The following is a 13,663-nucleotide window of genomic DNA, read 5'->3' as shown; positions in this document are numbered from 1 at the left end:
GCGGGCGGTTGACGATTCAGACGTTGCGTCACGGGTGGCTGTGTTCCCACGGGACTCAGCCACCACCTCGTCTGCTCCCCGTTCGATGTCCGCTACGGCAAGCAGCGAGGGTGATATGAGGATTACTGTGAGCATTAATCCGCCAGCCACTGGCTCACGGACTGTTCGCACCTCGTCTCGCTCGTCTGACTGTTCCTCAGGAGACGGTCAGCTGTCTTGTTCCTCAACCACGTATTCGGAAACAGTGCGTGATACTGATGAGATGTCCCTTGCAGCATCGGGGGGTGAAGTACTGCCATCCGACTCCGGCGATTCCTCGGAGCTCCCTCCCTCGGGGGGTCGAGCCCAGGAAGAAGCGGACATCAAAATGTCAGCCATGCTTTCCCGGGCCGCCGTGAGCGTTGGGTTGCATTGCCCGCACTGCCACTCCCAGCGCTCGCGGCTGGATACATGGTGCCTCGGGTTTGAGCACGGCTCCAAACAGCACCCGTCCCCAGTGCCGTGTTTACCGGAAGTGCATGAGGAACTTAGTGAGACCTGGAACGCCCCATTTTCGACACGTTCACGTCAAACAAGTTCTGTCACCCTCTCTTCCCTCGAGGGTGAGGCAGCTAGAGGATACGCCGATGTCCCCCAGGTGGAGTGTGCCGCCGCGGTGCACTCGTGCCCGCAGGCGGCGGCCACCTGGGGGGCTCGACCTAGACTCCAGTCCAAAGCATGTGGGGTCTCGGCATCTCTGGTGTCGAGAGCTTACATTGCGGTGGATCAAGCTGCCTCCTCTCTCACGCTATGGCTCCTGCCAGGCCAAGGCGTTGAGAGAGCTCCACGAGGGTAAGACCGACCCAGCGCTTATGCAGGAACTCCGCGCCGCCATCGACCTTGCTCTACGGGCAACCAAGGTGACCGCGCGGGCCCTGGGTCGGGCGATGTCCACACTTGTGGTCCTTGAGAGACACCTCTGGCCGAACCTTGCACAGATGAGTAATGCCGAGAAGGTCCGCTTTCTCGATGCACCCATCTCGCAAGGGGGGGGCTGTTTGGTGACACTGTCGAGCCGCAGTTCTCGACAGTAAAGAAGCAGACAAAGGATATCAAGCATATCCTCCCCCGCCGCGACTCGGCCGCCCTCGGCCGTCGAGTCCCGTGCACCGTCTGCTTCCCAGCAGCCATGGTCCTCTTCGACGCCTTCCGGCTCTGGCACCCCCCACTCAGGCTGGCCCCCCCAGAAGAGACATCGAAGAGGAGACCATCACCCCGTCAGCAGCAGCGGTGAAAGCAGAAGCGGCCCTCATGGGAAGACCCCAGGGAGATCGAGAATACCATCGGGCCCGACCCCAGCCATTCCATTGCTGGGTGGTCGATCCGGGATGGTTTCTGCCCCGTCCCAACAGCCCACTCTCTTAAGAGTTTCCTCTCTCTCTGGGTGTTTATCACAGCCGCTCTCACCCTCTACACGACGGTGTTCGGCAACTCGACGTTGCGTCACGGCGAGACCCAATGTCAAGGATAATCAGCAGCCCTCAGCACTCTCAGTCGACAGTGCGTTGTGCTGCATTATCGCCAGGCAGGTAAGTCAGCAGAGCCGATCTCCTCCCCAGGGGCTTCCCCACAGCAAGGAATCCACACTGCCAGCCATCGAACCACCCCCTGGGAGGTTGATGAAGCAGATCGTACCCCTAGCCCCGATCTCGGTCCCTGGGAGCCTGACTAGAGCCTCCAAACGTCATGGTGGCTATGGGATACAAACCGTCTCGGCTACTCGATCTAACTCGCCAGACGCCTGCTCAAGTTCGGGGCATCCTCTCAACCTCAGTCAGAGGCTAGGATGCTCCCGTGCTTCGGGCCAGGGTCACCCCTCTGGCAAGCGATCGTGCTTGTCCCTCTAGCCGAGATGTTCAAAGGGATTTGCAGCCCGTACTTCATCGTCCCCAAAAAAGGGGGGGTTGCTAGATCTGCGTACCCTGAACAGGCACCTACTCAAGCTGCCGTTCAGGATGCTCACGCAGAAGCACATCCTGGCATCTACCAGATGTCAAGATTGGTTCATGGCAATCGACCTGAAGGACGCTTACTTTCATGTCTCGCTTTCGAGGGCGGGCATATCAGTACAGAGTCCTCCCTTTCGGTCTGTCCATGTCCCCACGAGTCTTCACGAAGATTGTGGAAGCCGCCCTCACTCCCCTTGGGGAGAGAGGTGTGCGGGTACTACACTATCTCGATGACTGGCTCATCTGGGCACACTCGCGAGATCTGTTGTGTACACACAGGGACCTAGTGCTCCGGCACCTAGATCGGTTGGGACCACAGGTCAACCGAGAAAAGAGCAAGATCTCCCCTGTGCAGAGCATCCTCTTTCTCGGTATGGAACTCGACTCTGACTCCATAACAGCGTGGCTGACTCAGAGCGCGCTCAGTCAGTATTGAACTGCCTGAAACACTTCAGGCAGTCAGCGTTCCCCCTGAAACAATTTTAGAGGCTCTTGGGTACATGGCATCCTCGGTGGGGGTGGTCCCCGTCGGGTTGATGCACATGTGACTACTCCAACACTGGCTACAGAGTCGGGTTCCCTGGAGAGAGTGGCACACCGGCAGCAGGCGTATGGTCATCACGTCTCTCTGCCGACGCACCCAACCCCCTGGGGTTGGGGTGCCGTGTGCAACGGGCACGCAGTGTCGGGGCGGTGGACGGGCCCCCGCCTGCGCTGGCATATCAACTGCCTAGAGTTGTTGGCTGTGCTACTTGCACTGAAGAGGCGCAGCCTTGTGCTTGTGCAGGGCAAGCACGTGCTGGTCCGGTCGGACAGCACAACTGCAATGGCATATATCAATAGACAGGGTGGCATTCGCTCACGGCAGTTAACACGACTTGCCAGACGCCTCCTCATGTAGAGTCAGCAGGTGATCAGCTCCCTGCGACCCACACATATCCCAGGCGACCTGAACCAGACAGCCAACGCGCTCTCTCGTCAGTCGACACCTCACGGAGAGTGGCGACTCCATCCCCGCGCAGTCCGGCTCATATGGGAGCAGTTTGTCCAGGCGCAGGTGGACCTGTTGCCTCCCCGGACTCCTCCCATTGCTCGCTTGGGTACTTCCTGACCGAGGGCCCCCTGGCATGGATACCCTAGCGCACAGCTGGCCGCGGGGCAAGCGGAAGTATGCCTTCCCCCCAGTGAACCTCATTGCACAGGTCTTGTGCAAAGCCAGGGAAGAGGAACATCAAGTGGTACTAGTTGCGCCCTATTGGCCCAACCAGACTTGGTTCTCGGAGCTAATGCTCTTGACAACAACTCCCCCATGGCCGATCCCCCTGGCGAAGGACCTGCTTTCCCAAGGGAAGGGCACGTTACGGCATCCCAGGCAGACCCCTGGAACTTCCATGTCTGGACGGGACGAGGAGATCCTGAGTGGCCCACCCCCTGCGGTGGTTGGGACATCACTCAGGCGGCTATACACCCATAAATGGCATCTCTTCTCGTCCTGGTGCTCTTCTCGAAGAGAGGACCCGCGGAGCTGCTCGATCAGGAACGTGCTGTCCTTTACTCAAGAGAGACTGGAGAGAGTAACCTCTCTCCCTCCACACTGGAAGTGTATGTAGCCGCTACTGCCGCTCATCACGACCCAGTTGCTGGGAAGCCTCTGGGACAGCATGACCTGGTCATTAGATTCCTAAGGGGTGCGAGAAGGCGACCCGCCTCATCCGCGCTCCGTACCCTCTTGCGACCTCAAGAGGCCCCCCCCCTTCGAGCCCCTCGGAGATGCCGCTCTTTCTCACCTCACGATAAAGACGGCTCTCCTGATGGAGCTCACCTCCAAGAGGGTAGAGGACCTACAAGCACCCTCCGCTACGGCATACCGATCTCAAGATCGCCCCTGCCCGTTAGGAGTGAGGGCACACTCCACTCGGGTTGTAGCCTCCTCATGGGCACTGGCTCAGGGCGCCTCTCTGGCAGACATCTGCAGAGCTGCGGGTTGGGCTACGCCCAACACCTTCGTGAGGTTCTACAACCTACACGTGGAACCGGTGTCAGCCCGCGTCCTGCAGGGCAACATGTAGGGCCGGCAGCCGGTAGGGCGTATGCCTGCGAAAGCCCTTCCCCCTTCCTCTAGGGGATCAGCGGCTATTTCCGCCTCCCTTCTTTCCCCACTGGGTAAAGAACAGGCATTCCATCCATCACTAAGCACCTTCCTTAGGCCGGGGAACAGTTGAGTTATCTACCACATAGCACTAACCGGACCTAGTGCTCCAGACGTGGTAATCCCCCCCCATGGGCGGTTCCGTCTGATGTATCCTCATGAATGGTTCCCACCTCAGCAACCCATGACCTCCCTAGGTGGACCTCCACCTTGCGGTTAACTCCTTCAGTCCGCACGTTTTCCCATGAGTTCTCCCCTGATGGTGAGACCATGTGGTGTCTCCGCTAATTCCTCCCTATGGTAGGTAGTGCTCTCTGTAGCATTTTCCCCCCAGGGGGGAATAATGCTTACCCAGTGGCACTTACGGTGCCGGGCAGCTTCTCGCTGTTAGAGAATCAAAGTCTCCGCCCGTGCCGGCCGGTGGCAGGGGCTTCCCACCTTTTCTTCAAAAGCTCTGGGACCCCCTACCTCTCCACTGGACGGTTACAATTTCCCGGTAGCGTTCACGTCTGACTCGCCCAGGCCAGTCAGCATCGCTCCGCTAGAGAGAGTGATGCGGCACAGCACTGTGGTGTTTTCCATAGGAACCCCATCTGTCGACTCAACACAACGTCGAGAGATCGACAGAAAGGAACGTCTTGGTTACGGATGTAACCTCAGTTCCCTGATGGAGGGAACGAGACGTTGTGTCCTTCTTGCCACAACGCTGGCCGCCCGCCGCAGCGGTCGAGGGATGCTCAGGCTCCTCAGACCAAAAGGTGAATGAATGCAGCATGCCGTCTCCCTTTTATAACCGGATATCCGGGGGCGGAGTCCGGCATGCAAATTTCATTCGCCGATTTCATTGGCCTTTTCTAAACTAGTCAGAAGTTGATAGGTTCTCAAGAGCGAACCCCATCTGTCGGGTCGACACAACGTGTCGTTCCCTCCATCAGGGAACTGAGGTTACATCCGTAACCAAGACGTTAGCTAGCTACTTTCAGCCTATGTTATGTTCGTTGGTTGTGCATGGAAAAAAATAATAACGCATTTCAGTGTTGTACAACATTACAATCTAATGCCACTATATTTGTATGATGGTGTAAACTTTCATGGAGCAGCAGCATTTACTGTCGACATAATATATTATCATATGTTTATTATTATTTATGATTAACAATCAAATGGTTAATTCATGAAAAACTAGTTGCTATGAATACAGGTGCCATCAGTTGTCTTCTTATGAATGACTTGTTTGTCATTGAGTCAGTGTTGCTAATGCACAGAAGGCCCTTTGTTACCAAACAACAAGTAACTAAATTGGGATACAATTACAAGTAGGGTGACCACCCGTCCTACTTTGCTTTGTACTGCACAGCATTTTCACCCCTTGTCCCACACGTCACATATTGAGAAAATGTCCTGCATTATTATCAGTCTGTTGGTTTTTAGTTGTCACATTAAGAAACACATTCTTTAACCCGAAACGCACATTGTTTGCGCCTTTGTTTATTTAACTATTTAATAGCGCTGTGTCAAAAGCAGCAACCCGGTGCACTCCAGTGTCCAACGAGATCATACAAATGCAACTATTTTTTAAATTACTTTTATCAAATGTATGAGAAGAAGGCAGTGATTTCAGTCATCAAGAGCTGCGCGTCTGTCAGTAGATGGGGTGGAGATCCTCTCATGTCAACTTGCCGGATAAAAACTCACTAAAACATCATAAACTGTGTGGCTTTGAAACTGTGTTTAGCCTATAGGTTGTGGTTAGCGTATTAAAATAAAAATTCTTTGCAAATCATTAAATGCATTATTTAAAGGCATGTTGGGTGATCCTGTCCAGAAACATTCTTTGTCATGTTGGTTGAAAATCTCTTTACATCCTGATAGCAATCAAGAAGTATATTGGTCAAATAATATTTTTATAATTATATATCATCTGTGAAAGGAGTAGAACCAAAAAACGTTCGCCCAATCAAAACGTTCTGGCCGAACGCTGTGACTGGTCATGTGTACATTTTCAGCCCACGTATTTTGCATACCACTGCGCACCCTGTTCACGCAGACATCACACGTCATCAGCGCCGTGTCAGTGTAGGGAGAATGGCAGACAATCAGCAACAATCAAACTTTCCTGCGGAACCGACAACAAGTAAATCTACAAAACAAAAGTCAGTTTTTGAAAAAGCAGTGACGAAAAAACGTCTGGATCATGAAAGAGGAAAAACTGGAATTAACATCGATTCAGCTTTTACACGATGGAGACAGCTACAGCAGGCAAAAGGTCTGAAAGACGATACCATGGTTGCTCTCTTTCTTTTGGACAGGTGAGTACATGCTTCCAGAAGAAATTCATGGACTTAGTTTGTAATTCGTTACGTGGATTTACGAAATACATTCATGTGTTTGGAGGAGGCGTTGGTTTGGACGGCGAAACGCATAGAGGGTGGGATTATAATTTCAGTGCTAGCAGGCTAAAATTAGCACCTTTCCAAATCAACCACCCCACCTTTAACAATTATACATTTTAAAAGAGAAACTCTTTTTCATTATTTGTTTGTTCTTTATTCCTTTAGTTTTCTCTTTTTGGGAAGATCTTCAAAGTTTACAAAATGATAACTCCACGTCTGTTCTGTGCTTAAAATTTAAAGAGACAGTGAACCTTAAATTGAAATCGCCATTTAAATAGTTTTATGTTATATAACATTTGATCTATGCCTTAATAATGTTGTAGTTGGAATGGACTAAATAACAAATTATTTTTATGAGCTAAAAAATTATATAAAAATGTTTTAATTCTGTTATTATATCACAGTTTCGCGCTCCCTTTCAGTGGTGTCCCACATTGTCCCACACAAACGGATTACCTGTCCCACATTTGGTTTGTTGGGTGGTGGTCACCCTAATTACAAGTCATTTGCAAACTGTAAAACATGAAACTGTTGGTAACCTTAAAACTAACCTTCATCTTGGAGATGACAGCCAGGCATATGTGAATATTTGATCTGTTAACTGTCAGATTTATTGCATGACGTGGGCAGAGACAAGCTGTTGCTATCAAATCCACAGAATCAGTGTATCAGGGATAGATCAAATAGGCCAATTGATGGAGGGTTTGTGAAGAAATGTCACGCTCCCTTGTAAAAGTATTTTGTAGTATTTTTAAAATACAAAAATACAGTAGTTTATTTTGATACATGGTGTGGCCGCTGTATTTTGTAGTTTCTTTTGATACACTTAAAAGTAAGGTATTTGGTCTTTTATTTTTAAATACATTGTGATGTATTTTTGCCCAGCCCTGTCATCTTGACATGTGCTGGAATGAGAAATAATGATGATAAGGTGTGGCTTCATTCTTTTATGTCCATCTAAGCTTTGATTTGGTGGTGAATCTGGGACACACACACACACATGCGCGCGCAGGTACTGACCGTGATGACAGACTGGGTTTGCCGCTTTTACTGCAGCTGGTGTAGACGGCCGGACCGTCATCAAAGAAAGTGCCCAGTGCCAGCTTCTGTCGGATGGATTCACGCTCATTCTTCTGCGCCTGTGACACACACATCAAACTCTATCTGTTATTATGTTATATCATATATCATGTTTGAAATAAATGTACACACATCACTTGAGGAACATAAAAACATCTAGAACATTATGACATTTACTTACAAACTAAAGAAACACATCATTCATAACATAAATGACATGATTCATCACACAAGAATAACCCATCAAATCTCTCTCTCTCTCGCTTTTTGATCTATTGTAAGAGTGTAATTTCATATGAAAACTGTCTGAACTATATTTCTATGTATGTACTCATTTATATTTGTATAGATAATATGATTCATTCTCTATTTTTAGTCACGTATGCTATATGTTGATGTAACTTGAGAAAGCATTCAAACCCCTTTATTTCATTCAGATTGTGTTGTGTTGCTGCTCTGTGTTAAACTACTTTCAATATATGTTTAACGTCAAGCTACACTCCATAACCCATAGTGACGAATCAAAAAACAGAACTTTATTCCAAATAAAACTACTGAAATAATAACATTGCATAAGTATTCATACGGCTTTCTGGGACATTAGAAATTGAGCTCGGAAGCATTCCAGTTTTGCTCGGTTTGCTCAAATGAACGATTAGGATTAGGAGTGGCTCACACCTCTCAATAAACTGAAAATGCACATCAGAGCAAACATCACGTCATAGCAGTTTCTTGTTTTTGTTTTGTCATTATTGTGTGTGCCGTGTAGATTCATGTGACAAATGTAATTGAAAGTAGTTTAACTTCAAGCAGCAACATGTGACGAAAATGAAGGGGGCGGAATACTTTCTCTTTTATTTGAAATCAATCCTAAAAGGACAGAAGCGGGATTTGAGTCAGTGAACAGCAGATGGCAGCAGAAGGGCACATAATACCATTAACTTGAGGAGCTGACATGTGTCACACACACACAATGACAAACATCACCATCTGTGTCACACCTGTGCTTCAGCAGGTTTGTAAGTGTTCAATGGTGTTTGTCTTCCTACATTCTGTCTTCAACATAACACATGAAGGATTATGGTTTTACCAGAACAAAACAAGGCTAACTCTTGTAAGGGATGACAGATACTGCAACTTTAACAGACACGTGTGACAGCTGTGAGAATGTTCAAACAAAAGAATATACACAAACAGGAGTGTGTGCGTGTGTGTTTGTTCAGCAGGGTGTGTGTACTGTGTGTGTGTGTACTGTGTTGACCAACAGAGATTTGCTATTAATACACACAGCAGAAGTCCATGTAGAGCGTTTGCTTTGTGAATCACACCTGTCTGTCAACACAACCTGACAATGACCCTTCACTGACAAAACACGACATCCACCACCACACACTAGGCCTAAACATGCAACCACACGCACGCACAGCTGTATTTGTTGTGTGTTGATGTATCACAGCACAGAAGGTGACCGTGATTTATTTCTGACCCCAGAGGATTATGGGTAACAGTAACACACTGTACAGAGACATGCCTGTTTGTGTTGTGAAGCCACCCTTGAAATACTTTACACAATCTGAGCCTTCATGACACACACGCACGCGCACACAAACACAAAGCCCTGTTATAAAACTTCCCAGAAGACAGAAAATATATACACAACACAACAAAAATATATGTGTGTTTCCCAATCCCAGCAGTCTCTCTGTGAGCAAACCAAACACAACAGTGAAAGAATCTGCACGACACAGTTTAGGATTATTTAAAATACTGACAAACAATCCAACACACACCGTCTGTCCTCACTAAACACACACACACCACTACAGGAAATACAGCTGTGTGTGTGTGTGTGGGGGGGGGCACTTCCTGTGCTGTTATTTAAAAACACATGCACGCACGCACACACACACACATCTGATTTGTGTTGTGATATCTGTGTGTGTTCTTCTAAAAGAACACATTGTGAAGGGGAAGATCATGTTTGTGTTGTGGGAAAAGTCCCATATCTCAAATGTTTGCTGTGAGGAGTAAATTCATCAAGATCTTCAAACATCTGTAGGTTCCACACATACTTCGGCTCTTGTGAATGAATCAATGCGTCAGTAGTTTGTAAGGAAGAGCTAGTATCAGCTCAGGGACGCAAAAGAAACAAAGCAGCGCTTGCTTACCAGATTCATTCACACAGACGTATTTGTGATGCATCCCGTCTGTTCCACATGCTGAAGGAACTCAGTCCAATCACACCCCGACAAAATACAACCTGACCTGAGCGGGACTGCAACGATTACACTACATGTCTTGGAAACCAGAAACATACAGCAGAAAAAGTGAGCCGGATGAAGCTCAGAACCTGTCCGATGGCCGACCGCCTGACTGCTGGGACATCTGTCACCAGCATCGCCACTTTTCACCATTGTTTTGAGATATTTACTCGTGGGGAGGCGTTTATTTCTCTCATACAGACAAACACGGACAGAGCCAGGTCAGAGAGCAATACAACGCACGGAAACCATTTCAACACAATTCACATTGGCGCATTGAACCGTGAAGGTCATACCGTACCCAACCGAGATATTCGTGTCTTCTGCATGTAGATGTTCATGTGAATCTTTATGAACACACTCCATCTGTGCGTCTGCTTCACTCGTGTTCTTCTCTCTGCTGTGTCAGATTCAGTGTTTCTGTTCTTTTTCTTGTGTTTACACACATTTTCTTCATGTTTTTAAGTCACAACACCAAATAGCCTTATTACATAGCTTCTTCTGTAAAGGCACAGACACGCACGCACGCACGCACGCACGCACACACACACACACACACATGTCTGGTTTACTATCCCCGTGGGGACAGTCCATAGGCGTAATGTTTTTATACTGTACAAACTGTATATTCTATCCCCTATCCCTATCCCTAAACCTAAAGATCATAGAACACTTTTTGCATTTTTAGATTTTAAAAAATATTGTTCTGTACAATTTATAAGCTTTTGTGCCCATGAGGACCTCAATTTTGGTCCCCACAGTGACACGAGTCCCCATGTGTTGGTGTGCATTCAGGTTTAGGTCCCCACCGGGATATACAAACATGAACACACACACACACACACACACACAAATCCTTAAAGTGAGAAACTACACAATATTTATCATCATGTACACAGAACAACCTGCAATATGTGTGCGAGTCCATCACAACTGCAAAGTGGCTGATTATTATTTTGTTTTACACCAGTGTGTGTGTGTGTGTGTGTGTGGACATGTTTTTATATCCCGGTGGGGACCTAAACCTGAATACACACCAACACATGGGGACTCGTGTCACCGTGGGGACCAAAATTGAGGTCCTCATGGGCACAAAAGCTTATAAATTGTACAGAACAATATTTTTTAAAATCTAAAAATGCAAAAAGTGTTCTATGATCTTTAGGTTTAGGGATAGGGTTAGGGATAGGGGATAGAATATACAGTTTGTACAGTATAAAAAACATTACGCCTATGGACTGTCCCCACGGGGATAGTAAACCAGACGATGGGACAAGTGAGGTGTAAATAATGTGTGTGTGTTCAGGCAGAGACCGAGCGGCACCAGTGGTTGCCTGGATACCAGTCTAATGGAGGGGCCCCTGGAGGATTGGGCCGTGTCCCCAGCACACACACACTTGTGTTTTGTTCAGGTGTTATTGTGTCATCATATATGTGCTCGTGATTTCAGTGAAAGGTTTTCTCATGTCTGTGTCACATGGATCGTGTGAACGGTGCTTTCTACAGTATCATCATGGTATTATATTTGGATCTAAAAACAGGTTGAAAACTGTCCTAGAAAAAAACCTTAAATATAGAAAATGAAAGTAATTATAGCTGTAAAAAGTGACCAACTGTTTCAAACAAATACAGAATCTCTGCCGCCATCTCAACATGAGGATTCAGCCAGAAACCTACAGAAAGTAGCACTTTAAATTGTAGTAGATTTGCTTTCTTAGTCCGTCCTTTTGCTCTTTTAATTACAACTTTCATGTCTTTATTACATGATATGTAATCACAGACAACAGCGTGACGTGACAATCCCATCAAAACAATCCGGTCTAGACACGGTGTTACCCAAGTGTTTATACTTAATACTCAACGACGTGTCCGTCAAAACAACGCAATTGAGAAGCAGTTGCCATAGTTACGCTATAAAACAAACATACCATTGATTTTAATAGACCACAAATGTATTGCATCCGCTTCGCGTCGTACCTAAGAACGCCCCTCAGCTGTTATAAAATGCACCGTAAAGGTCTTTGCACATACAGAAATTTTCATGTGCTGGTTTGTACGGTGTCTCCGAATTGTCAAAACGCCTCTCAAAATGCTTGCTACGGATGCGAAAAACGCAGAAAATCAAACCAGTCCGAAAGTTTTTACGACGGACGAAAATATCGGAGGCGGTGTGTAAATGTGATTGACACAACGTGAGGTCGTATTTAATTTTTAACGTGCGGAAATTTCGGACTCAACCCACTGCTTCTCGGGGCTTGTTGCTTTAATATACGCTCGCATACACCTGTTCATCAGCTCCTCTGTATATTCACCTCAGATCACAGGAGAACATTTCAGTCCTGAATTTAGTCCTGGGAGAAGTAAAACGTAACAATCAAGACAGAACGTGAGGTCGTGTTCTACTCTGAATATACTGCGTGTTGTGTCTGTGACCATATACACACAACATGTCACTGCTTGATGAGAGGTGTGTGTGAGGTGTTCTTCAGTAAAGTGGGACGCTTCTCTTGAGGTTATGGTGCAACACACACACACACACACACACACACACACGAAACCCCACTGACTGCGGCACACATTCAAAATCAATGACGTTTTTGTCTCTTACATTCAAATGCTACGTCAGAAGCAAAAATCAACACAAGCAGCACACAGTAAAGCATCTGCTCCGTCTGTAATCAGATGGCAATCGAGTAAACACAACTACATTCAAGAGAGATGTTAACGAGATAAAGTGTGTTGTTGTTTATCTTCAGTCTGATCCTACCTGATGAGAACAATTGTCCTGGAGCACCATCTCTCCCAAACACAACCGCATCCACACCGCACGGGCACATCAGACGGGAACTCAGGGTGGGGCGCCGGGAACACACAGAGCTGCTCCAGAGGAACTGAGCTCTCTCTCTCTTGCTGCTGACCAATCAGATGGCAGCACAGGAGCAGGATAGGGTGGGGTGGGGGTAGAGGCGGAGCAAACCGAGTGACCTTTCAGAGCAGAGCGGGGGTGTAAATATCCCAGGGATGGAGGGAGAGGGATGAAAGGAAAAGGGAGGCAGAAACAGTGGGAGGGATCATGGAGTGTAAAGAAAAGAGCTTTTATTGAGCCTGCGGCTGAGGAATTCCTGAGCCAAGACGAGTCGAGAGCTGCCGTTCCAACACTAACACACACATCCGACAGCGACAGGACAGGACAAGACAAACAACAAACTGCAGGAAGGTCTTTCTACACAACAGGTGATGACCCATGTTCATACACACAACCAAACGTTCCTTCCTCAACGTGTTCTCACTAAATCGGCGTTTTGTCTCAAGTCTATGTAGAACCACAACTAACTGTTCAAAACAAACAAACAAACAAACAAATAAACAACACTGAATGCTTCACATGTATACAGTATAATGAGAGTACACGCACATTCACTCTTAATAAAACACTGACATGCGTCATCTGTGATTCTCAGGGATGTAAAGATTCTCTAAACTCACGATGCCATGCGATTCATGATTCTGATCTCACGATGCGATTATATTCACGTTTTTTAGAGAATCGGTCCAGGCAAATTAAAAAATGAACATCTGCCCTTTAAAGGCGGGGTGTCCGATTTCTCTTAGCCGGTGTTGATGTTCAAATCACCAAAACAGACACACCCCTACCCCCATCTTTCGCTTTCGTCAGCGCTCGGCTCGACTAATGTCCGTCCTGTGCACCTTTCTGCTGATTGGCTACAAGGTTGTTTTGGACTTTGTCTAAACAAGTTTAATTCGGAAATCGGACACCCCGCCTTTAATTAT

The 13,663-nt window shown here is 47.5% G+C and overlaps 1 protein-coding gene across 4 annotated transcripts in view; it reads right to left on the bottom strand.

Moving 5' to 3' along the window:
• The window catches only part of schip1 (schwannomin interacting protein 1), a 35,456-nt gene that overhangs the window by 6,729 nt on the left and 15,064 nt on the right, over window positions 1-13,663 (bottom strand). For all 4 annotated transcript variants that reach the window (XM_057351529.1, XM_057351528.1, XM_057351527.1 and 1 more), the window contains exon 3: window positions 7,551-7,669. In XM_057351529.1, coding sequence (XP_057207512.1) covers window positions 7,551-7,669 — 119 coding nt within the window. The remainder of the gene's footprint in view (window positions 1-7,550; window positions 7,670-13,663) is intronic.

The sequence above is a fragment of the Triplophysa rosa genome, linkage group LG14 (assembly GCF_024868665.1).
Source record: "Triplophysa rosa linkage group LG14, Trosa_1v2, whole genome shotgun sequence".
Taxonomy (NCBI): domain Eukaryota; kingdom Metazoa; phylum Chordata; class Actinopteri; order Cypriniformes; family Nemacheilidae; genus Triplophysa; species Triplophysa rosa.
Note: the sequence above shows the minus strand (reverse complement) of the source record. Positions and strands in the feature narration are given on the sequence as shown.